The sequence below is a fragment of the Balaenoptera ricei genome, chromosome 2, assembly GCF_028023285.1.
Source record: "Balaenoptera ricei isolate mBalRic1 chromosome 2, mBalRic1.hap2, whole genome shotgun sequence".
Lineage (NCBI taxonomy): Eukaryota > Metazoa > Chordata > Mammalia > Artiodactyla > Balaenopteridae > Balaenoptera > Balaenoptera ricei.
Window position 1 is genome coordinate 94,776,719 of NC_082640.1, and position 27,326 is coordinate 94,804,044.

Below are 27,326 nucleotides of genomic sequence, written 5' to 3' on the forward strand. Positions count from 1 at the left end.
CAACAAATTATTTTCCAAAGATACTTCATGGAGCTAAACCAAAATAACTTTTGTTCAAGTGGCTCTGTGAGGTTAGGAATGTGATTTGAAAATATTTAATTGTTCAGATAATTTAGGCAAGAAACTATAATCTCTCAGACTAATTGTAGAACATGAAAAGTTGTCAGTTTCACAATTCAACACCATCCTTTCATCTTCTTCCTGGGAGTCCACTAATGGTGACATCTTTCAGAAGCACCTTTAGAATCTTGTCTTTATATGGAGTGTTATATATTGACTTTAACTATAACAACTAAGTCCCTGAGGTAAATGATAAATTCTAAGCTCCTCTATCCCTTTTAATACATCACTTTGTAAAGATGTGGTTTATAACGCAGTTCACTTTGCAGTCATGTCTGACTCTTCTCTTTTTATCTTAATCCTAAGAATTCTACTACTCTTGATAGAATGAGTCTGGGCATTAAGTTATTTATATCTTACTCTGACTCCCAACTCTGAGAGAATCATAAGTGCTATATGCAGTTCAGGGTCAAGGTGAAGGACGAGTGGAATCAAGTGATGCAAAGGAATAAGTGTATTAAATTTTAAGTCATTGTAGTGGTATAAAGAGTGTATGTATAAAATCTATAATTCTACTGTTCTATGTTTAATAATATAAAATTAAAGACAGAACACTTACAGGGTTTTAAATTATTTTTCTCATTAAGATTTTAATGTAGGTGTAAATGAAAATTCTCATGTAAAAAATTAAAGAAAAGTTTCCATTTATTTTTTTAGAATAAAGATTTAGTGCACAAATACAGCCCAAAGCCAACAGAAAAATAGCTTTGCCCTGTCATTTCCCTAAGAAAGCACTGCAATTACTCAGAATAGGCCAAAAGGAAAGGAAAAAAAAAAAAAAGCAATCCTCTGAGTTCTAGGCTTCACAAAAGGACCACATATTATACTATGTACATTGATTTGATGTGCAAGTGTGCAATAAATATATACACATACATTCCTATCTGTTTTACATCATTCTAGAGTATTCATAGATCAAGCTGGGATTTAGAAATGTGAAAAGGCCATAACAGTAAAAAGGAAAATAAAGGATACAATGGTTTTTAGACCAGTAGAATAATTATGCTTAGCTAATTATTTTAACTTTGGAGTAAACTAAAAAAGTTGTTTTGAAATAAATGGTACCTGTAAGGAATGCTTGCTTACTGCAATACTTGTTAAATGTTCTTGGTCAGTTTTCTGATAATAGCACTGACCTGAAGTATATGGTATAGTAACACAACTCTCACTGTCCTAGAATTCCTTTAAATGGCCAGCTATAGCTATCCAGAATCTTTAAGCATTTCAAGAGTTGTGTTGCTCAGCCTGTTAAAAGATAACTAGCTTATAACCTACTTCTCCTTATGTGGCTACATCAGTTACTCGTGGTCCCAATGACGTATAAAAGAGGATATAAGCTGCTGAAGATTTCACAGAAGAAACGGAAATATCAGAAACTTCATGATCATCAAATTTAAACCACCGCTGTCTTGCTGCATTTTTACAATAGGCAGTGTAGTGGCCTCCATCCAGCCCACCATAGTGATTCTGTGCCAAACAAGACAGAAAATCAAATCAAATTGAATTATTTAAAATATGTCAATAATTTCAAAGACTTATGTTGTTCTTACTTTCCTATGAGGTAAGGAACCACTTGAAACTTGGTTTTTTAGTTTGCTTCGAAAGAAAATGTATTTAGTTTAATGAGATACTTACCGAAACAGAAAACAAGTTATATTTCCTCAAATTGTTCTTTGGACCAATAACATACTGTGACAAGTCAAGATTTTCTAATGGGAAATCCACAGATGTCTGTAATTTTTGCTTCCATCTGCCATCGTAGGAAAAACTGTAGAGCATAACATTACAGCAATTACACTGACAGACCAAAGAAAGACATCAGAATGAACCCTAATTCATTCATTAACAAACAATCCAGATTTTTAGACAGGACCATAAAATCCATTTCAAACACACAATCAGAATTTTAATAGTGGAGGGACCTGTTAAAGACACCTGGTTTCCAACTTCCCTGGTGGTCCAGAGGTTAAGACTCGGTGCTTCCAATGTAGGGGGCATGGGTTCGATCCCTGGTCAGGGAACTAAGATCCCACATGCCGCGTGGCACGGCCAAAAAAGAAAAAAAAAGAAAGAAGAGAAAAAAAGAAGAAGAAAAAGATAACATTAAGTCCCCTACATACGAATCTTCAAGTTGTGAACTTTCAAAGATGTAAATGTGCCCCTGTATGCCAGCTGTTGTACTGTACTTACTATACTTTTCAAGGTACTACACTGTAAGATTAAAAATGTTTTATTTTTTGTGTTTGTTTGTTTTTTATGTATTATTTGTGTGAAAAGTATTATACACCTATTACAGTACAGTACTATATAGCGGAGTTAGTTGGGTACCTAGGCTAACTTTGTTGGACTTAACGAATGAATTGGACTTACAAACGCACTCTCAGAACAGAACTCCTTCCTATGTAGGGGACTTGCTGTACTTGGTGTCATTTGTTTTACAAATGAAGAAACTGACGTACACAGATATTAACACATTATTGACCAGAGACGTATTAATACGTCTTTTGTTACCTGAACGTTATTGACCATAGGCATTTCAATATTCATTTACATAACAAATCACCAGCTGCAGGCGTTAGTTTCTGCAAAAATCCCCCATCAATAATGAGTTAAATGTCTAACCCCAGGTCAAACAGCTAGAGTGGTAGAGGTAGGGCCATACCTTGGTCCCTTAATCCCTAGACCAGCTAAAGCTGTTAGATTAGTCTTCTACAAAGGTAAAAAGTTATGAAAACCCCCATTTATAATGCTAATCACCACAAAAGAACAGAGGAATGACAGAGGAGAGCTGCTCTAGATTTAAGCTTGTACTTTTGGGGACACTAGAGCTGGTAATTGCAAGCACATAAACTAGTGACTGAAATAATGGCATTCCATTATCCTGACATATTCTGCTTCTTTAAACACCAAAATACTGGTATTCTGGTTAGTGTAATATGGTTATTTCAGAATTATTTTTAAAAAAATGAACTCTGAACCATTTATACTTTTAGATATTCTCCAAGAGTAATACACAGCATTAAAAATTTTAACAGAACAAATGTGTAATCATTTATAGAATGTTTATACCTCCACAATCTGCAAGAAGCAGAAAAGGACAACTGATATAATAAGCTTTTGTTAGAAAATTTACACAAGAGGAATTTGAACATATCAATGTGGAAATTAACATAAATAACTGCCTAAGAATCTCCAATAATATAAGATGAAACAAAAAATTAAAAAGAAATGCTTTCTTTGAAACAAAAATTAGAGCTCTCAATAAACAGATGAAACTTCCTTTTAAAGTTTTTCCAAAAAATGACTTGAAGTTATCACTCCACAGATGGATACCATAAAGACAAAGAATCAGAGCAAAAGACCTGGCACATGTTTTACAACTCTCTCGCCATTATTCTTCTACTGCTATAGGTCCAGATCTTTTTCATTGGCTGGAAAAATCTGGGCAAAAATATGTCTGCACTCTACAATGGCATCCTTAATGTTTTATCTTTAAAAATTACACTTTTAAAAAACTCATATATTTCATTTTCAGCACAGTATTCTTTTTTGTTATGTTTACTTTATTGTTTGTATGACAAATTTTATCTAATAGTGTGTTAGAGTTATATTGTATAACATTATTTTTATACAGTTTCACTGAATGCTTTGTAATGATTTAAAATTTTCATATTTGAAATGTAATAATTTAGTTTCACTGATTTTTTTTTTTTTTTTTTTTATATTGGAGTATCATTGATTAACAATGTGTGTTAGCTTTGGGTGTACAGCAAAGTGATTCAGTTATACATATACATGTATCTATCCTTTTTCAAATTCTTTTCCCATTTAGGTTATTATGGAATATTGAGCAGAGCTCCCTGTGGTTATCTATTTTATTTATTTTTTATTTTTAATTTTTTTGGCTGTGCTGCATGGCTTGTAGGATCTTAATTCCCCAACCAGGGACTGAACCCACACCCTTGGCAGTGAAAGTGCAGAGTCCTAACCACTGGGCAACCAAGGAATTCTCTTGGTTATCCATTTTAAATATAGCAGTGTGTACGTGTCAATTTCAAACTCCCAATCTATCCCTCCCCGCTAGTTTCACAGATTTTTAAAGACAGAATTATATGAAAGAGTGATGCTGTCACTTTGCCCTGTTATTACAAACACTAAGGTGAACTAGAATCTCATTATTTCTGCCTAGTTTCCCTAGAGATACCCTAACCAGATAATCTTCCTTTGTTATACATCCTAAGCAGGTAGTACAACAAAGTGTTTAGAATAAAAGACTTAGAAGTCCTTCATCTAAAAAGTACTAAACACTTAGAAAAATGTGTCCCTTTTACCGTTTCAGATGCACTAAAAGTACAGGTGGCAACTTCCAGATTTCTATCTTTTTTAGCGAATCCCGTCGAGCTCTGCAATGACTGCAGTAAAACCTGTTGTTATCTGTGAGTTTTTCTTCTTTGGAAAACAATCTAAGGCAATCCTGGAGGCAAAAACAAGTAGTAGATGGATACTTGTTAATATTTTCAACACAGTATCCCTGAGCATCTATTCAATAAGTTACTCTGCCAGGCATGAGGAATACAACAGTAAACTATTACAAAACAGTTCCTGCCCCCACAAAGTTTATGATCTCGTGAGGAATGCAGACCCAGATGGGAGCTGACAGTGACAGAGAGTGTGGCGAGCGGTGGTGCTGCCTATGGTGGAGGGAAGAAGTCCTGCATGCCCTGAGAGCACTGAGGAACAACTTCTACCTGGTGGCTCAGGAAGTTCTGACTAACAGGAAGCCAACACTAAAGGGTGTCAACAAGCTCTCTAAATCACACCGCTGTTGCCTGCAAAACATATTTATTTGATATACCCATGTAGAGCAAATTCCTACAAAAACTGTACCTAAGTTAAAGTCAACATACAATTTTCCAAATTAACTTTTAAAACTTCTTCAATAAATACAAACTTAAAAAAAAGTATTAACTCTAAAAGAATATTTTATAGGAAAATATCTTTTAAAAAGGAAAATTTCTTTTAAAAAATGCTGTTTTTTTTGCTAATCTACAGAGACCTAATTAAAACAAAATTTTTGTTTTAGTTTTAACCTATAAAATGTTTATGGGGCAAACAAGAGAAATAAATTACTGAATAAAGTACACCTCTATGTGCATATGAACAGAATTTTTCTTCAACAAATCATTTTCTCTCAATCCTAAACTTACCTGTAATGTACATTTACTTGTAGATGCTAGTGGTAGAGACAGATACATGAAAGCCTCAAATGTCCTAGATTTTTTGTGGCAGGTGAGGCACTGTACTGTGGATTTGAATTGACCCTGAAAAAGGGCAACAATGATAGATTCATTGAGCTGCTTGTGCTTCTGCCAAGCATGTTCTGCAGCTTTAAAGTCATCGAGATGATCATTATTCTCTTCTTTATGTCTCTTCCGATTATCAGCCTGGAAACAAGATTTAGACTCTATATTAATATCTCAAAGTCAACATTTAAATATAAAATTGAAAGAGTATATTAAATACAAACACTGCAGATTTAGAAACACTTCTTGTTCTTTTCAGAAAGGAATTCTAATCTCATCAAGTGCTACAAAAAAATTCTAGCCAAAAAAACCTCCTAAAATACCAAAACTCACTTTATCAAAAGGATGTAACTTGTTGGAATTTCTTAACAAATTTTTATTTAAAGAGCTGAAAAGTCTGGTTTTGAAAAGACATTCCACATATAGCTGGGAGTTAGGGCTACAACTAGACAGATGTTATTTTGCTGTCCTAGTCTCATGGATGGATACATTCTATCTATCTATCTATCTTTCTACCTTCACACACATATAGACACACACAACATACATATATTCACACACATACATATATATAGATCAGTGTGTGTGTCTATTTGTGTATGTATATGGTCGCTGGTAAGAAAGGTGACCCCAAAGGTATCTGAAAGAGGACAGCTTGGTGCTAAAAAGAAGCCACAGTACACAGACAAAGATGCCTCAGTAATAACTTTTCACATCAATCATTTGGTCATGTGGGTCACAAACACAGCATCTCTGACAACTATTTTTACAAATTTACAACATTTACAAACTTCTTGCAGTAATACAACCTGTTAACATTTTCATAAGTAAATACAAATTGCATATACTTCCTTTCAAATATTAGACCTATCAGATATATTTGTTTTAAAGTTCCATGCCATAGTACAGTCACTAGGTTTCAATAAATTAGCAGCGAACAATCACCAACTATAATTTTAAATTGCTATAAAAATGAGTACAATGTTAAGCAACCCTAAGGGGCCTTTGCAACTTAGAAAAATTTCTTACTTTATTAAGATCTTCATGGAGACCATCCATTAGGAACAGAAGCAGTTCTTGTGAATCTTGCTGGCTGTATCCTGCAAACTGGTCATTGATCTTCCCAATAGTGATTTTAAAGTCTTTCGGACTGATATACCTGTACTGTCCTGTCCACAGGGCTTTCATGATTATGCCAAATTCTTCCGCCACTTCACCTTTATGCCCCAACAAATTTGACCTTTGCAAATAAAATTAAAGTTACAAAAAAGCAATACAGGAATTATAAAGAGCCAAGGTACAGTGGGTTCTTGACATCTACATTAAACTATTCACATACTGTAATATGTGACCCTACACTAAAATACTTATTCACAGGTTTATTACCAAATACCTATCTGAATCTTACTTTGATTACACCCCTCCAACTTGCTTCCTTTTGGCTGCCAGCCCTGCACGGTCTCCTATTCCTTATCAACAGGCTCCAGTTTATGACAGTGAGGTTCCACCTTCTTGTACTGTTCCTTTCCTGTCTGTTCTTTACCAATTAGAGGAGGCTTTTCTCTACACTGTTCTTTTTTTTTTTTTTAAACATCTTTATTGGAGTATAATTGCTTTACAATGGTGTGTCAGTTTCTGCTTTATAACAAAGTGAATCAGCTATACATATACATATATCCCCATATCTCCTCCCTCTTGTGTCTCCCTCCCGCCCACCCCTCCCTATCCCACTCCTCTAGGTGGTCACAAAGCACTGAGCTGATCTCCTTGTGCTATGCAGCTGCTTTCCACTAGCTAGCTATTTTACAGTTGGTAGTATATATAACTCCATGCCACTCCCTCACTTCGTCCCAGCTTACCCTTCCCTGTCCCCATGTCCTCAAGTCCATTCTCTGCGTCTGTGTCTTTATTCCTGTCCTGCCCCTAGGTTCTTCAGAACCATTTTTTTTTTTTTTTAGATTCCATATATATGTGTTAGCATACAGTATTTGTTTTTCTCTTTCTGACTTACTTCACTCTGTATGACAGTCTCTAGGTCCATCTACCTCACTACAAATAACTCAATTTCATTTCTTTTTATGGCTGAGTAATATTCCATTGTATATATGTGCCACATCTTGTTTATCCATTCATCTGTCGATGGACACTTAGGTTGCTTCCATGTCCTGGCAATTTCTACACTGTCCTTAAGAATATTTTCCTCTTTCCTAATTTGACATCTCTGCAACTGGCTGGTAAGGAAGTGTGGTTAGATCACCCTTTTAATACTGTACTGCAAAAAGTATGATATTTCTTTACCTATTAATATCATCCTGATAACAGTTGCGGTTGAAATAATCAGCCAGATGTGGAGTATTACATAGGCACTGCAGTATCGAGTTCATGTAACAAGTATTTCCTAAATTACGTAGTCCGGTGAGAGCAGGTCCAGATCCTCCAAAAACAGGATTGAGGTTCCGAATCTGAGAAGCAGAAAGCCTTGTGATCTCAGTTTTAGGGTAGCTTGTTGGCCTAAGGAAGAAAAAAGTGTACAAGATACCTTAAAATGCACAGCACCTGAAATGAAGGTTCACACTACAAAGGGCAGTAAACTCCAGCATCTGTACCAGAGTATACAGTAATCTTGCAAATAGTTACTAAGTTAGCTCATAATGTAATGGGTCTTACAGGACATTTAGTATCTAGGTTAACACTGGTTATACTCTGTGACCCTCCCATGAAACAAACACCTTTAACCTCTTATGTGAGTCCATGGTTTTTTACAGGTACCCCGAGATAGCTTCTCTGGCTTCTCATGAACAGGTAGAGTCTTCTAGTAGAGAAGGCTCTTTCAAACTTCTTTAAATGATCCCAGGAAGTTTAGCATTACCAAATGTTGTATTCAACCAGAATGCCAAATAAGGAATTAAAAAAAAAAAAAAAAGTGTATGTGTATATGTATGTGTGTGTGTTTGTGTGTGTGTGTGTGTATATATATATGGTACTGTGGAGTGTATTATCAAGCAGGCAGAGGTTATTTGGGTACTATATAACCTAAAGTCTAGAGCTGTGCTGACAAATATGGTAGTAGCCACTAGCCACAGGTGGCTATATAAATTTAAGATAAAATTTAAAATTTAGCTTTTTAGTTACACTAGCCACAATTCAAAATAGCCACTACCATACTGGACAGCACAGATACAGAACATTTCTATCTTCACAGATACAGAATGTTTCTATCAACATGTCTACTGGACAGCACTAGACTAGAGAATGCCTCCAAGACTTTTGTTACTTAGTGTATTTGATTTATATCTGGAACTTCTAAAACAGCTACAGCATTAAGAAAACTCCTAATTGATAAGTCTTTCTTTTATTATTGATCCTAAGTATATTTCCACCTCTGAAAGGAATACTGAGAACAGATTATATTTCAACCACCTTTTCTTTACACATGGCTCAGGTGTATGCACTCACGTGCTATTTCTCTGTGCAACACAGATAAAAAAATACATGAACTGCATATGCTGTAGTTTTTAAAACTGTCAAATTAACAAACTTTCATAAGAATGATAATTCAAGAAGGAATTACACCTCACCAGCTTTAATAGTGAGCCCTAAAATCTATAACTAGATTTACCGATTTTACAAAATCTCCTCCAGGTAAGTCCTACCTGGCAGGGAAGGTTCTCATGAGGAAGATATATTAACTACTTTTTGCAGAGGTGATTCTGAAGAGGCCAAAAAGACAGCCTAGTTAGAATTCCTTAGCAATTAAGAGAGTGTATTTAATAAATAGAAAAATCCATTTATTTTCACTTCCATCTATCCTACATCCCCCAAAATTAATGATCAGAAGTGGTAAATAGACTAGCAAACTATCTTCTCATAATCCTATCAATCATAAGCTAGGAGCATTAGAGTATTCAATAAGGGATAAAGCCAGGAATACATCTAAATGAGATACTGTTTTGGGGAAACCTAAATGAATCACCTATTGATCACCACTTGTGAACAGAGTAACAGAAATGCAATGAAGGAAAAGGAAGCAGAATACGGATTAGAAGCTGATACACACTAAAATGCTCATTATTTTAATACTATATAAGTTTGCTCCCACATTACTGGCTGAGTTAAAAAAAAAAAAAGTTTGGAATTTAAGAGCTGCAACAAGACATACTCAATAATCCTATAAATTATGGTCCTCAAAAGGAGATTCAGGGATCACAGGAAGTTTATACAACACATCTAAGCAGTCTACGGCACACTGCCTTAAAACTTAACAAGGTGTATACTTTTATATCTACATTATTACGTATGATAATCCTCTGTGATGTATTTAAGTTAGCACTTGGGAGAAAAACCAAGGACATTTAATCCATTTATTTCTTTTTTCCTCTTTAGTAAATAAAGGCTGGGATAGCCATCCACAGAATTTTCTGATGCCGTGATATTAATAAACTGGTATGTTTAGAGTAGAAGTTTTCAAATACAGCAGATGATTCTGTTTCTAGGAGTTAGGATAAACTTACTTGTTTTCCCGATTAACTGTTGGAGTTATTGCTGGCCTCCTCTTCTCTTCCTCTTGAATGGCCTGGGTTATATCTGGGGAGGAGTAGGAGCGCTTCAGTTTGGATGGTTCTCTATCCCGCTCGGCAGGAATCTGTGGCTTGGCTTTATGAGTTGGAGGGGTGGAAGGAGGTGCAGATGAAGGAGCCATTTCCGGTGGATACATATGAACAGTGTTGGTGGGCGAATGATAGTAACGAAAAGTTCCAGTGATAGGGTCAAGAAACTTACATGGGGAAAAAAAAAAAGACAGGTCAAAAAATGATGAACATTGAGTGAACAACAACGAAAAAATCACTCAAAAGTATTTCACTGCTAAATTTACTTGTGAATTAAAATAATTTGAATAAAATGGTGATAATCACTTCTATAATTAAACTTTCAAAGAACTTTAGGTTTTAAAGTGATACACTGTTTCTCAATGACAAATGCCAGTATGTTCATATACGGTAGCCAGCATCCCAGAATGGATATCGAAAAATCTAACCCTGCTGTAATTAGGGAAATGAGCTATGTCCTTTATAATGAAGAAACAGAATCGACTCTGCATTAGAGAAGATGCAGAATAAACAAATACATGTTTTGTTTTTTAAAAAAACAGTGACCATGTAATTTATTTCTGTGCTAATTTTGAATTTTACCTTGGCCCAGCCTGAAGGCAGTCCTGGTACGATCCTCCCCATTTCTTCACTTCGTGCTCTTGTCAAAGGCTCTCGAGACTAGTTTAAAAAAAAAACAACAAAAAAGTAAAAGATTTTTAAATTACATTTTGCCACATACAAACTTAAGCTACTTGTACCAAACAACCAAAAAGCCTTGTGTTGCTGCCCTTAGTATTTTTTAAAACAAGTTCAAAGATGAAGAACTATACATGTTTTTTTTTCTTTTTTTAAATAGATCTTCATTGGAGTATAATTGGTTCACAATACTGTGTTAGTTTCTGTTGCACAACGAAGCGAATCAGCCATGTGCATACACATGTCCCCATATCCCCCTCCCATTCTCCCTATCTCACCCCTCTAGGTCATCGCAAAGCACCAAGCCAATCTCCCTGTGCTATACTGCTGCTTCCCACCAGCCAACTATTTTACATTTGGTACTGTATATATGTCGATGCTACTCTCACTTCACCCCAGCTTCCCCCTCCCCACCCCATGTCCTCAAGTCCATTCTCTATGTCTACCTCTTTATTCCTGCCCTGCAACTAGGTTCATCAGTACCATTTTTTCTTTTTTTAGATTCCATATATATGCATTAGCATACAGTATTTGTTTTTCTCTTTCTGACTTACTTCACTCCGTATTGACAGACACTAGGTCCATCCACCTCACTACAAATAACTCGATTTCATTTCTTTTTATGGCTGAGTAATATTCCATTTATATGTTTTCTTAAAGTCCTAAAATTATCCCAGCAAGGGGAAGGAGTGTGTGTGCACAAGCCTATAATAACAGTGACTTGTAAAAGTTTCTCTAGAAAAACAGAAACACAGGCTTCCCTGGTGGCGCAGTGGTTAAGAATCCACCTGCCAATGCAGGGGACACAGGTTCGGGCCCTGGTCCGGGAAGATCCCACATGTCGCACAGCAACTAAGCCCGTGTGCCACAACTATTGAGCCTGAGCTCTAGAGCCCGTGAGCCACAACTACTGAGTCCGCGTGCCACAACTACTGAAGCCCGTGTGCCCCAGAGCCTGTGCTCCGCAACAAGAGAAGCCACTGCAATGAGAAGCCCGCCCACTGCAATGAAGAGCAGCCCCTGCTCTCTGCAACTCGAGAAAGCCTGTGCACAGCAACAAAGACCCAATGCAGCCAAAAAGAAAAAAAGAAAAAAATAAATTTATAAAAGAAGAAAAGAAAAAATAATAAATTGGACTTCATCAAAAAACCCCAAAAAACAAAAAAACAGAAACACAAAGACAATTTCACTTCTAGGTGTCAACCCAAAAGAAATGAAAATACATTTCCATACAAAGACACTTATATGCAAATGTTCATAGTAGCATCATTCATAACAGCCCCAAAGCAGAAGCAATCCAATGTCCATCAAATGTGGTATATCCACACAACGGAATACTACTCAGCAACAAAAGGAATAAACTACTGATACGTGGTACAATATAGATGAATGTCAAAAAATTACGGTAGGTGAAAGAAGAAATATACAAAAGACTATATATATATTATTTGTATGAAATGCCTAGAAGAGGCAAATCTGTGGAGACAAAGATTAGATTCATGGTTGCCTGGAATGGGGAGTGACTATAGCTGGGCACAGAGATCTTTTTGGTGTGATGGAAATGTCCTAAAATTGGATTGTGTTAATAAAAACTGTTTCACAACTCTGAACTGAAATCACTGAACTGTACACTAAAAATGGATTACTTTTATGGTATGCAAATTATACCTCAAGAAAACTCTTAAATAAAAACAAAGACAAAGACATCTTATAAAAGGCCTAAATATTTTTAAAATTGTGATGAAATATAACGTAAAATTTACCATTTTGAACATTTTTAAGTGTATAGGTAAGTGGCATTAAGTATATTCACACTGTTGTGCAACCACTCTCCAGAACTCTCTTCATCTTGCAAAACTAAAACTCTGTACCCATTTAAACAACTCCCAACTTCTCCCAACCCCCAGGTCCCTGGCAACCACCACTCTACTTCCTGTCTCTATGAATTTAACCATTCTAGGTACTCTATATAAACAGAATCAAAGAACATTTGTCCTCTTGTGACTGGTTTATTTCACTTAGCGTAATGTCATCAAGGTTCATCCATGTCAGAATTTCTTTTTTTTATAGCTGAATAATATTCCATTGTATGTACATACCACATTTTTTATAGATCCATCTGTTAGTGTATACTTGAGTTGCTTCCATCCTTTGGCCATTATGAATAATACTCTATGAACATGGGTGTATAAATATCTCTTTGAGAGTCTGCTTTCAATTCTTTTGGGTATATATCCAGAAGTAGAATTGCTAGATCATACAGTAAGGCCTAAGTATCTTTTAATTTCATAAAATGAATAGAACATACCATCATACTTTAAATAGGAAGATAAGGATCTATTCCCTTTAGCATGTAAGTGGATCCATCATGTAAAAACAAGCAAAAAAATGCTACCGAAGATAGCAAAGATTCCCTCAGAGAGAAGATCTTAAGATGGAGGAGGATGATATGGTAGAGATAACCACATGGTTATAATCCATGTTTTTTTTCCTATCCAATGAACTGTTGCTTACTTTATTTCTTTCAGTGTCTTCTGTATTCTCTCTAAAAGTTCCAGTCTTTAGAATTCCACTTTCTGGTTGTCCTTTAATCTTAACAGGCTGTAAAATTATTAAAATCAGAAGTGAAACAAAACTTTAACTTTCCCCCAACATAAACCTACCTATCACTAGCTAATACAAGCAAATCCATCAGACTGCAAATGTAAAAAGAGAGAAAAAAAAATGAGGCTCTAAAAAGTTTATTTGATTTTATTGTCAAATTAGACACTTAAAATTAAAGGCGGCAGGGCCCATGTGGGATTTCCTAACTCTAAAGGTAAAGAATTAAGAAACTTTGATGAATCAGTGGTGGGGAAGAGATGTCAATCACAGTGGATTATGAAGCACTGATTCATAATACATGGCCAAGTATAAGATGTTGGGTCATTAGTGTACACACACCATGGCCTCTTGTGAACATTATCCTTTTATTTAAATCTCTTATGATTTTGGCTACCTTGAAAGTGGTCGTGATCTAAAATCACTAACGTATTAAAGAGAATGAAGCGATTATAGAATTTCATACAGAGCAATATTCAGGAGTGCAAAATTCATTTTATATCCTCTTAGAACTTCTCATAGATGCTTTAAAAAATTCACTTTAATTTTAAAGATTTTAAAAATAACTAGAGTAAAGTAAAAACTTAAAAGTGTGATAATTTAAATAAAATTTATTCCAGAATAAATCACACATTTTGCCTACTTTTAAAAGGACCATACAATGAATGCAATCTTAACTTTCCTTCAGTGTGTTACATTATAGGAAACATAAAGAAACTACATGTGATCATCTCAGGGCTATTTAGACTTGTATGGATATTTGGCACCTATACTAAATGACCCCAGAAATACGAATGCTTTAAATTCTTAAGACTACCTGCCTCTGGATAGAAGGTGGCTTTGGAATTTAACTGCATATGTGATTCACAGGCAACTTACTTAACCTCTAAGCTTCAATTTCATCTGTAAATTGAATTCCTCATAGAGTTATCATTAGGAGGAATAAGTAAGATTATGTATCAATAGAAGAAATACCTGGCATATACTAGCTACACAATGAATAATATTTAAATGGTGAGAGCTCATAAGTTCTGCTTCTCCTATGAATAAAGTTAGAGAATTTTAGAACATGGGCTTCATTTTCCTACCTTTGGATGTTTAGAAGGCTTTTGCATGGGACCTACATCTCTGATAATTAAAGTTACTAGGTTAAGTGTTCCCTGGATAAATGTGGCACTAACATGAATTGTTAATTTTGGTATATGCATAAACTGCTGCTTGAGAAGTATAGAAATTGATGTTCAATACAGACAGTATTTCACCTCCCATTAGAATTCATTTTCACACTACCAGAAATATATTTCCATTTATATGAAATGTAAAAAGGGCTATAGCTGTTCTTGCTATTATAAAAACTTATTTGTTAGAATATGACATGATACTATACATAGAAAATCCTAAAGATGCCACCAAAAAACTACTAGAGCTCATCAATGAATTCGGTAAAGTTGCAGTATACAAAACTCATATACAGAAATCTGTTGCATTTGTATACACTAATAATGAACTATCAGAAAGAAATTAAGAAAACAATCCCATTTACAATTGCATCAAAAAGAATAAAATAGGGACTTCCCTGGTGGTCCAATGGTAAAGAATCTGCCTTCCAATGCAGGGGTCGTGGGTTCGATCCCTGGTCAGGGAACTAAGATCCCACATGCCACAGGGCAACTAAGCCTGCGTGTCACAACTACTGAGCTCACACGCCTCAACACGAGAGCCCGCATGCCACAAACTACAGAGCCCATGTGCTCTGGAGCCCACACACCACAACTACAGAGCCCTCATGCCACAACTAGAGAGAGAAGACCCACACACCACAACTAGAGAGAAGAAGCCAACGCCACAACGAAGAGCCTGCGCTGCAACAAGAGATCCCACATGCTGCAACTAAGACCCGATGCAGCAAAAAAAAATTTAAAAAAATAAAGAAAATAAATATTTTTAAAAAAGAATAAAATATATAGGAATAAATCTAACTAAGGAGGTAAAAGACCTGTACTTGGAAAACTATAAGACACCGATGAAAGATAATTGAGGATGACCCAAACAGATGAAAAGATAATACTGTGCTCATGGACTGGAAGAATTAATATTGTTAACATGTCCATTCTACCCAAGGCAATCTACAGATTCAATGAAATCTCTATCAGAACCCCAATGGTGCTCTCTCTTCTCTGCACTGGGAGCAGCTCTCCTGCCACGGCCCTTCAGCCCTGGAAAATGTACACTTGCACCAAGTTCGTCTCCATCCCCTCCTTGATCAGGAGACCCTCTCCACTAATAAGCCGATCACTGTCTGCAGTGGTGCTGAAACGACCAGAGACGCTGACAGATGACAGCCACAGCAGCTTGGCAGCCCCGAGTCCCCTGACCACCTCACTTATTCCTAGCCGCAGCTTCCAAACCAGTGCCATTTCAAGGGACACTGACACAGCAGCCAAGTTCCCTGGAGCTGGGGATGCCACAGTAGGGGCGGCTGGCTCTGGGGCTGGGATTGGGACTGTGTTTGGGAGCCTCATCATTGGTTATGCCAGGAACCCTTCTCTGAAGTAACAGCTCTTCTCCTACACCATTCTGGGCTTTGCCCTCTCGGAAGCCATGGGACTCTTTTGCCTGATGGTGGCCTTTCTCATCCTCTTCGCCATGTGAAGGGGCTGTTTCCACCTCCCATAGTTCTTTCTCCTGTGTCTTGTCTGCCCTGTATGTTCCTTTTCCTGTACCACCCCAGGCAGCCTGGGGAAAGGGGTCGGCTCAGGGTTTGACAGAAGGTAGACAAATAAATACTGTATTAATAAGAAAAAAGAAAAAAACAAAAAAGACACCAATGGCATTTTCCACAGAACTAGAACAAATAATCTAAAATGTTTACAGAAACACAAAAGACCCCAAATAGCCAAAGCAATCTTGGGAAAGAACAGAACTGGAGGAATCATGCTCCCTGACTTCAACTACAAACCTACAGTCATCAAACCAGTATGGTACTGGCACAAAAACTGCCACACAGATCAATGGAACAGAACAGAGAGGCCAGAAATGAACCCACACTTATATGGTCAATTAATCTACGACAAGGGAGGAAGAATATACAAGACAACCTCTTCAATAAATGGTGTTGTTGATGGATCAGGTCTTTGAGATACATAAGGAAGCAAGTAATTTTTTTCCACACTTTTTTATTGGATGAAATAATTCAAAGTATGTATTCATTATAAAGTTCAGCATTCAAAGAGCACTGACATTTTATTAATATTAAAAATAAGCCAGGACTTCCCTGGAGGTCCAGTGGTCAGGACCCCATGCTTTCACTGCAGTGGCCCTGGGTGCAGTCCATTGTCGGGGAACTAAGATCCCGCAAGCTGTGTGAAGCAGCCCCAAAAAAACCAAGACCAAAATCAACCAACCAAACAAAAAAACCAAGAGAGAAGATGTAAAACAAACAAAAAAACCCCAAAAAACAAAACAAAAATGGTGTTGGAAAAACTGGACAGCTACATGCAGAAGAATCAAACTAGACTAGTCTCCTACAACATGCACAAAAATAAATTCAAAATGGATTAAAGACTTAAATGTAAGACCTGAAACCATAAAACTTCTAGAAGAAAACACAGGCGGAACACTCTTTGACATTGGTCTTAGTAATATTTTTTTGCATATGTCTCCTCAGGCAAAGGAAACAAAAGCAAAAATAAACAAATGGGACTATATCAAATTAAAAAGCTTTTGCACAGAGAAGGAAACTATCAACAAAATGAAAAGGCCACCTACTGAATGGGAGAAGATACTTGCAAATGATAATATCTGATAAGGGGTTAATATCCAAATTATACAAAGAACTCAGAGAGCTCAACATCAAAGAAACAAAAAACCTGATTTAAAAATGGGCAGAGGGGGCTTCCCTGGTGGCGCAGTGGTTGAGAATCTGCCTGCCAATGCAGGGGACACGGGTTCAAGCCCTGGTCTGGGAAGATCCCATATGCCGCGGAGCAACTAGGCCCGTGAGCCACAATTACTGAGCCTGCGCGTCTGGAGCCTGTGCTCCACAACAAGAGAGGCTGCGATAATGAGAGGCCCGCACACCGCGATGAAGAGTGGCCCCCACTTGCCGCAACTAGAGAAAGCCCTCGCACAGAAATGAAGACCCAACACAGCCATAAATAATAAATAAATAAATTAAAAAAAAAAAAAAAATGGGCAGAGGATCTGAATAGACATTTTTCTGAAGAACACATACAGATGGCCAACAGGCACGTGAAAAGATGCTCAACATCACTAACCATCAGGGAAATGCAAATCAAAACCACAATGAGATATTACCTCACACCTGTCAAAATGGCTATTATCAAAAAGACCACAAATAACAAGTATTGGCGAGAATGGGGAGAAAAAGGAACCTTACTACAACACTGTTGGTGGGAATGTAAATTGGTACAGTCGCTATGAAAAACAGTATGGAGATTCCTTAAAAAATGAAAAATAGAACTACCATATGATCCAGCAATTCCACTCCTGGTTATTTATCCAAAGAAACCCAAAACAGTAATTAGAAAAGATATATGTACCCCTATATTCATTGCAGCATTATTTACAATAGCCAAGATATGGAAGCAACCCAGGTGCCCATTAGTCAGCCATTAAAAAAAAAAAAGAATGAAATCTTGCCATTTGTGACAACATGGATGGACCTAGAGGGTAGTATGCTAAGTGAAATAAGTCAGCCCCAAAAAGATAAATATTGTATGATTTTGCTTACATGTAGGATCTAAAAAACAAATGAACAAACATAAAACAGAAACAGTTATGGATACAGAGAACAAACAGGTGGTTGCCATAGGGGAGGACAGTGTGGGGAGGAAAGAAATAGGTGAGGGAGATTAAGAGGTATAAACTTTCAGTTGCAAAATAAATGTCACAGGGATGAAATATATACGGTGTGGGGAATATAGTCAATAGCTATGTATCCTACTATGGTGACATATCGTAACTAGACATTATGGTGATCGTTTTGAAATGTATAGAAATACCAAATCATTATGTTGTGTAACAGGAACTAACAGAGTGTTATAAATCATTTATACTTCAAAAACAAACACACACATAGGAAAAAAGATCAGATTTGTGGTTATCAGAGGTGGGAGGTGGGAGTAGGGGGAACTGGATGAAGGTAGTTGTAAGGTACAAACTTCCAGTTATAAGGTAAGTAAGTACTGGGGATGTAATGTACGACATGACAAATATACTCAACACTGCTGTATGTTACATATGAAAGATGTTAAGAAAGTAAATCCTAAGAGTTCTTATCACACAATTCTTTTTTTTTAGTTTCTTTAATTTTGTATCTCTGTGAGATGATGGGTGTTCATTAAATTTACCGTGATAATCATTTCATGATGTATGTAAGTCAAATCATTATGCTGTACACCTTAAACTTATACAGTGCTGTATGTCAATTATATCGCAATATAACTAGAAGGAAAAAAATAAAAACAAAGTAGGATTAAAAAAAACCCAAAACACTTATTTAGTTTAGTGTTCAAAAGGGAAAGGCATTGTTAATTGCATAATAGACAACAACAGCAACAAAATAAAAAAAGACAAAAAAAAAAGCCCATGAAAAGCATACACGATATTATTAGGTTAAAAAAAAAATCTCCTCCAGGGGACTTCCCTGGTGGTCTAGTGGTTAGGAACCGGTGCTTTCACTGCTGTGGCCAGGTTCAATCCCTGGTCTGGGAACTGAGATCCTGAAAGCTGCACGGGACAGCCAAAAAAAAAAAAAAGAAAAAGAAAAAGAAAAAAAATCTCCTCCAAAATTATGAAAATCAATGTTGGGGAATAGCCAAGGGCAGAAAAAGGCAACATTAATGGGGTTACTGCCAATATTATTGACTAGATGAATCAACAAACAAAATGACATAGACCTGACAAAAAAAGTCATTATACACAAAGATAAATGTTGGTTCATTCACATGTCACTGATTTTGGACATATTCTAAGCAGAGACAAACTTCATTATATAAATATTTGGCAGCAAATTCCTCCATTCGGAGATCAGATTATATTTCATTCTAGTCTTCTGATGATCATACATCAAGAATAAAAATAAAGAATGTAGAACTTCCCTGGTGGTGCAGTGGTTAAGAATCCGCCTGCCAATGCAGGGGACATGGGTTTGCGCCCTGGTCTGGGAAGATTCCACATGCCGTGGAGCAACTAAGCCCATGTGCCACAACTGCTGAGCCTGTGCTCTAGAGCCCGTGAGCCACAACTACTGAGCCCACGTGCCACAACTACTGAAGCCCTTGTGCCTAGAGCCCGTGCTCCGCAACAAGAGAAGCCACCAAAATGAGAAGCCCGAGCACCACAACGAAGAGTAGCCCCCGCTCACTGCAACTAGAGAAAAGCCCACGTGCAGCAACGAAGACCCAATGCAGCCAAAAATAAATTTAAAAATTTATTAAAAAAAAAAGAACGTAGCTATTTATCTCAATTATCGAAAATATGTTGCATTTCATAGACGCAAAAAGCAAGTCCATTCCCAACCAATCAAATAAGAGTAGGTAAGCAAATGCAGGTGGATCAGTACAAATCTATCATCTCCTAAGAAAATTACTTAAAATGCCTGCCCTGTTTATGGAATGCTACTGGCGTCATCTTTTTATGTACATTTTATTACACTTAGTTGGCAACCTGTACTGTGTGTTTCTGCTTACCTTGCCTGAACTCAAATCTCCTGCCACAGAGGCATGGGGCACATCCCCCGTTGACTTTTTCTGCATTTCTGGGGTTGGACACCTTTTCCCCCTATCTTCCACAGATTTCTTGGCATCCGTAGTTTCATGTTCACTTTTACTTTGTCTTTTTACTCCTGTTATTTCTCTGCCCTTCTTTGCTGAGGTTTCTTTATCTTCTTTCTTGGCCTGTTCACTTTCTTTCTTTTCCATTTGTTCTTTTGCTTTTTGTTGCTTCTCTGTGATTTCATTTTCTTCAGCTTCTTGTTTCTTTCTGTCTTTTTGTTCTTCTTCTTCTTTCCTCAGTTTCTCTTTCTGTTCCTCTTGCTGCCTTTCTCTAAGTTCTTTTTCTTGTTTGTTTTTCTCCATTAGAAGAGCAGTTTCCGCATGAATACGAGCTTTTTCTTCATCTGTTAACATGGCCGTTGGCGGGGGAAACACCGGTTTTGTGGACCGATCAGGAACAACTTTTCCATTCTGAGGAGACTGTTGCTCATGATCTGTACTTTCAGATTTTATTCTATAATCTTCAGGCAATTTGACTGCCGGTTTTTTAGTACGATCAATCTATATCAACAAAAACAGAGAAAAACATACTTTTGTCAAAATCCAGGAACACAGTAACCTCAGTTCTTGATATCAAGTTGTGATAAAAGAACCATCACTGTGTGGAGACAGCAACTACCAAAACATCTACTTGTAAATTATCCAATGTCAAGATTTCTCAGAAGGCACTTGGCACTTACATCCTCTTGATTCCACACTTTCAATACACTGATATGTTCTGTATATGAAGAGTTCACTCTAAAACATAAAACCCAGACCTGGGCATACCTAAAGTTCCATTTCTACATAACCAACTGCCTACTCAATATCTTCATGTGAGTGTCTCACATATACCACAAACCTAAAACGGCCAAAAGTGAATTCATGATTTCGCCCCACAAACACATGGGTGTGACCACTGTGCAAATAGTTGCTCAAACCAGAAAATTTATTTCTCCACACTGTTAGCAGAGTAATCATTTTAAAGCACAAATCCGACCACCGACTTAAAACCTTATTTTAAATAGCCACTCACTGTACTTAGATTACATCTAAAATCCTTGCCATGCCTGTGTGGTCTCACTTCTGCCTATCTCCCCAATCTTATCTCATACTACTTGTTACAGCAGCCATACTTGCCTCCCTCCACTTAATTCCTTAAAGATGCCATGCTCCTTCCCAACTCAGGTCTTTATACCAGCTGTTCATCTAGATAATCCCCACCACAACATTAGATCTTTGCTTAAATATCTCTTCCTTAAACACTTCCCTGATCCCTAAGACTAGCCAAGTCCCCTGATACATGCCCTCATAATACCCTATTCTTTTCCCTCATAGTACTTACTGGGATTCTGATTTAACAACTATAATTGTCTGTTTAAAATCTTTCCTCCCTCTGAGCACATAAGCTCCAGGAGGGTAGAGATTGTGCCTGACACTTAGTAAATAAATGTTGCAGGGCAAATGAATAAAATATTCGTAACAACTTTCATAAGAGATAAGATACTAATGACAAATTGAGTAATTACCTCAATTTAACAACATACTAACCATACAAAATTGTTAAAAGTGACCCTAACATCATTTCTTGAGAATGAAGTTTATTGAAACAAAAATGAGAATATCTGCCAGTAACAACCTGTGTAGTGTTCTTACAAAATGAACTATGTTTTTCCATTAGAAACACTACCATAGGAAGAAGGAATCATTCCTTTGCTCCTTACTTCTCTTTTTGCCTCTTCACTTAAAATAAAAACAAAACCATTCCCCGCCCCCTTTTCTAAATTTATTTGAGAATGAAGTGGGAAGAACCACTATCCACTCATATTAAAAGCATAGCTATGATCTTGTTATTTTCAAGTTTAAAATTCTTCAACAGTTTCCTTTTGCCTCCAGGATAAAATTCCAAAAGAGATCCAAGTCTCTCTTGATGACTTCTGTCCACTTTTCCAATCTTATCTACTATCACACTCACCTGTCTCCAACGGAGAGCTGTGCCCAAGCATGTCAAAACTACTCACTGACCCCAGAACATAATTTGTGCCTTCAGTCATACAATTTTCCACTTGTTTCTCAAATCCTACTCAATCCTTAAAACTCAGATAAAAATACTACCTCCTCCATGAAGACCCCCTGATGATACCCACTCTCAGTCAGAATTTCTCTCCTTGCTGTGTGCTCTAGTGACTATTAAAAACATTTAGGATATTCTGCATTATGCTGTGGCTGATTTTGTCCATGTCTCTCCTAAACATCAGACAGAACCCATGGCTTACCCATATTTGTAAACCTTCATGTTTTGTTTCATATAGGAAATCCTCAAAATGTGTTTGATAAATTGTACATATCTCGGAAAGTCACAAAGGGATTAGGGTGCAAATAGCATGTTGATTAAGTTGAAAGGAAGTGCAATATCATAAGCTCTTTATAAAATTTCTTAAATTTCCATTTTAAGAATAATTTATTCAAATACTATTTAGTCTTAAGATTTAATCAGAAATATTAGAAGCAGGCCGTAAAAAATGAAGAAATGAACCACTTCATTTTATAACAAAAAAATGACTAATTTTCTAATCAGAGCCTGCTCCACAAACCAGATGTCATCCACTTCAAATGTGAAATACTATTTAAATATATCTGAGGAAAAAAAATTAAAAGTAAATGCTAAAAAATCTTGTTGGAAAACACACAGGAAAGAATCAGTTAACCTTCTTTTAAGTAAAATCTAATGAAGAGAAAGATGCTACAAGTTTTTTATTGTAACATCTTTTTTTTTAAATAAATTTATTTAATTTATTTATTTTATTTTTGGCTGCGTTGGGTCTTCGTTGCTGCGTGTAGACTTTCTCTAGTTGCGGCGAGTGGGGACTACTCTTCATTGCAGTGCGCGGGCTTCTCATTGTGGTGGCTTCTCTTATTGGGAGCACAGGCTCTAGGCGCGGGCTTCAGTAGTTGTGGCATGTGGGCTCTAGAGCGCAGGCTCAGCAGTTGTGGTGCACGGGCTTAGTTGCTCCGCGGCATGTGGGATCTTCCCGGACCAGGGCTCGAACCCGTGTCCCCTGCACTGGCAGGCAGATTCTTAATCACTGTGCCACCAGGAAAGTCCCCTATTGTAACACCTTTTATTTAAACTCTTTTAAATAATTATTGTTAAAACATGCCTGTTATTTATGTGTCAAATTCTAAGGAAATGGAACTCAAGTACTATTTCAAAACCAAAATATTAACATCACATATCTATCATCTATAGGCCAAATTATTTGGGAAAATACTATGAATTAAATTATAATAAAAAACCTGAAAGTGTTGTTCAACTTCACTGTGCTAATACTGTCTTTCATTAGTACTGCCTTTACTAAATGGACCCAGCTGGGTTTAAAATCCTTCCAATTAGTTATTCTAATATTGCTGTGGCAGTAAGACAATTATAATGAAAATTTTTTATAGCAAAAAAGGTACCGAAACATATAGATATTTCTCAATATTTTTCTTTCTAAAATATTGAAGGCATATATATGCTAGATACATATTTCTATACTATATATTTAATATAATATTAAAAAAAGAGACAATAAAGTTAAAAGAAAATCAAGAACATACCTGTGGAACATTCTTTATAATAGGCACTGGCTGAATTATGGGTGAAACATCAGATTTAGAAGCAGCAATTGGTTCAACTGGAGTTGATATATTCAGTGGTCCCACTCTCTCATCTTGATTGTTTATCACTTCTATGTTTTCACTGACTTCTGTAGGAGGTGTGATCTGGGCAGTAGGTTTAGAAGGAACTGATTCTTCCAGTGACGGGTAAGTAAAATCCACTAAAATCCCCAAAAGAATAAAAATATTTTTGAAAGAACAGCAAACCCCATAAACAGTACTTCATATCTCATGCATGCTATATGTGATAGTTAAATGTAAACTAAGAGGTGACAGCCACAACAGCCTTAAAGAATTAATAAACATTAACTTCCAGGATGGGGACATCTTGTATTTTTATGCCTAAAAGCAAACTGCTATCTGACAGGACAAATGCACACACAACCAAGAACATTACCCTGAGAACATAAATAAAGTTTATTTTACTGAAGCAATTTTAAACAAAAATTTTCACATACATACATGAGACAGACACCTCTTCATTCTTGCCTCGTGGGGGTGGAGTGACTTTAGCATTTGTTGTATACTGTGGATAACAAAGGAGCCAATTTTCATAGCCTCCTTCTAAAACCAAAGGCTCATTGTGCAGGACAGTTTTACTTTCCCACTATAAAATAAGGAAATGGTATGTTTAACATGGAGGCAGCCTCTTGACAGCTAAAAACACAACAAAACTGAATATTAAAATTGCTCTTAAAAGATTCATCTTCTAAATGATTAAAACAAAGAGAGAGCTGAATTCAAAATTCAGCATTAAGTGAAACAAACAGATAGATCAGGTTTTTAAAACCACACGAGTAATCCATGATCTTAGAAGAAAAATAGGAAAACAACTTAATAATACAATAAAAATCTTCTATAACCTCATCACCCAGAGGTACCACTTTAACATTTTAGAGTTTATTTTTACAGTTTTCTACATAGACATACTTCTTTTTAAATTTTATTTTTATAAAACAATGAAACTTATGCTGCTTTTCTCTTACATGAACATCTGTTATTAATAAAGAACTATCTCATCATCTGTAATGAACAGATAATATTGTATTTTAAACAGACATACACACACACACCAAAACTGAATCAATCATTTGAACAATTATTATTTTTCCTATTTAATTATAAACAATGCTGAGATAAAAACTAAAGATCCTCATACATGTACATACCCAATCAACTCTACTAGGGAAAATCCCCACAAGTGGAGCTGCTAAGCCAAGGGTCATGAACATTTTAAGGCTTTTAATGTACATTGCTAATCTTTGAAATGATCTTTTAAAAATATGTGTATTCTGTAAAATAATTTCCTAGGAGAACTGTTGGCTTAAAAGTTTGGTAGATGCCACCAAACTGCCCTTCAAAAAGACAATACCAATTTACACATTTACCAACAGTGTATGAGAATGCCTGTTATAAGTCTTTATAATTTTTATCAAACTGGTAGAAATAAAGTGCGTTGTTTTATTTTATTTTATTAATTAATTTATTTATTTTGGCTGTGTTGGATCTTCGTTGCTGTGTGCAGGCTTTCTCTGGTTGCAGCAAGCGGGGGCTACTCTTCGTTGTGGTGCGCGGGCTTCTTACTGCGGTGGCTTCTCTTGTGGAGCACGGGCTCTAGGTGTGTGGGATTCAGTAGTTGTGGCACGTGGGCTCAGTAGTTGTGGCTTGTGGGCTCTAGAGCACAGGCTCAGTAGTTGTGGCATATGGGCTTAGTTGCTCTGCGGCATGTGCGATCTTCCTGGACCAGGGCTTGAACCTGTGTCCCCTACATTGGCAGGCAGATTCTTAACCACTGCGCCTCCAGGGAAGCCCAGGTTGTTTTAGTTAGTATTTATTTGTGAAGCTGAACATATTTTAATATGTTTATTAACCCTTTATAGTCTATGGCTTAACTAATCTCATCTTTTGCCCATTTTTCTATAGAATTTGCTATTTTCTTGGTAAACAGTGAATGTACTCTGAATATTAAGGAAAATAGGTCTTTGTCATATTTGTTACAAATATTTTCCCTTAATTGACTTTTTACTTTATTTGTGGTGTTTTTAACACGGTTAAAAATATTAGCCTCTTGGTTCAGGATCAAGGTAATAAAAACACTTATCAATGCTTTTTCCTAGTAGTTCATTGTTTGAATCAACATATTTATATCTTTTACCCATTTGGAATCTAGTGTGGTCTAAGAAATAAGGTAGGGATCCCCTTTCTTTTACTTGCTGGCTAGCCAGCTGTCCTCAAACCAGTTATTTCAATCCATCTTTTCCTCACTGATCTATTATATCATCTTTATCATACACTAAACTTTCAGGTAACTTTATGAAGCTGCCACTTTTTTAGGTCAAATCCTCTACACACGAACCTTCAAGTTGCGAACTTTCAAAGATGCAAATGTGCGTTCCATCAAAGTCAGGCGTGAGTGAAATTGCATCTTGCCCTCTGTCTCCTATTGCTGACGATTCTTCAGCTCTCCCATCTCCCACCTCCTCTCCCTCCTCCAGTCAGTAACTCTTCTTGCCTGATCACTCGATGCCAGCCCCTGTATGCCAGCTGTTGTACTATACTACTGTACTTTTCAAGGTACTGTACTGTAAGATTAAAAATGTTTTCTTTATTTTTTTGTGTTTGTTTTGTATGTAATACTTGCGTGAAAAGTATTATAAACCTAATAAAATACAGTACTATATAGCCAATTGTATTAGTTGGTACCTAGGCTAACTTTGTTGGACTTACGAACAAATTGGACTTAAGAACACACTCTTGGAACAGAACTCGTTCGTATGTAGGGGACTTAACTGTAGTTGAATATTGGCAATCTCATATGTTGGCCTATATCTGGGTATATTTCTAGATTCCTTACTTTGAAGCATGATTTGTTTCAAGGCTTTTAAGATTACTCTCCTGGAGGGCAATGTTCCATCAATTGACCCTCTTACCAGCAGACTGAGTTTTATACTTACCCATGCTCACCAGCATTCAGTGCTATTATTGTTTAATAATTTAACAAATTAAACCGAGTATTATTTTTTATCTTTAATTTCATCATGAAAGTGGCATTTACTGTTTCAATTTGCATTTCTCTGATTACTAGTCAAGTTGACATTTTTATGTTTTTGTCACTTGCATATCTTCTTCTGTTCACGTCTATCTGTGTCCACTGCTTATTTCAACATTTTTATCTTAAGTAATTTTCTTATTTATTTGCAAAAGCTCTTCAGATTTTAGGTGTTCTAAATCACTGCCATATTTGTTGCAAATATTTTTTTTTGTCTTCTGCCTTCAAATCTGGTATTTTTTTGCACACCTAAGTTTTTATTTTATTAAGTCAAATCTATCAATTTCTTTTTCCTTAGTGACTTTTTCCTTTGCCTTTATGTTTCATAACAAAAAATTACACTTTTTTCCAGACAATTTATGTTTTGGAAAATTCTAATATCCTACTTTATAAAGATCAGTTTATTGTTATTGGGTGAGTCAAAACTGGTCTTTTAAATCTGAATTTTTTAAAAGTCTACAACCAAAGCATGTCGGATCTTCATGTCCTTAAGATAATCAACTAGTCGACATATCTTTCTAACAACCAGAGA

General features: G+C 36.3%; 1 protein-coding gene and 1 pseudogene across 3 annotated transcripts in view; one reads left to right on the forward strand and one right to left on the reverse strand.

Moving 5' to 3' along the window:
• Positions 1 to 747: 747 nt before the first annotated feature.
• The window catches only part of USP8 (ubiquitin specific peptidase 8), a 98,611-nt gene continuing 72,032 nt past the window's right edge, over positions 748 to 27,326 (reverse strand). For all 3 annotated transcript variants that reach the window (XM_059913313.1, XM_059913311.1, XM_059913312.1), the window contains exons 9-19: positions 24,208 to 24,352; positions 23,686 to 23,906; positions 20,023 to 20,607; positions 10,613 to 10,690; positions 9,935 to 10,197; positions 7,722 to 7,934; positions 6,453 to 6,663; positions 5,328 to 5,564; positions 4,452 to 4,594; positions 1,756 to 1,888; positions 748 to 1,587 (exon numbers count right to left, since the gene is read on the reverse strand). In XM_059913313.1, the coding sequence (XP_059769296.1) occupies positions 1,402 to 1,587; positions 1,756 to 1,888; positions 4,452 to 4,594; positions 5,328 to 5,564; positions 6,453 to 6,663; positions 7,722 to 7,934; positions 9,935 to 10,197; positions 10,613 to 10,690; positions 20,023 to 20,607; positions 23,686 to 23,906; positions 24,208 to 24,352 (2,415 nt within the window). In that variant the 3' untranslated portion in view covers positions 748 to 1,401. The remainder of the gene's footprint in view (positions 1,588 to 1,755; positions 1,889 to 4,451; positions 4,595 to 5,327; positions 5,565 to 6,452; positions 6,664 to 7,721; positions 7,935 to 9,934; positions 10,198 to 10,612; positions 10,691 to 20,022; positions 20,608 to 23,685; positions 23,907 to 24,207; positions 24,353 to 27,326) is intronic.
• LOC132360463 (ATP synthase F(0) complex subunit C2, mitochondrial-like) lies at positions 15,500 to 16,085 on the forward strand (annotated as a pseudogene).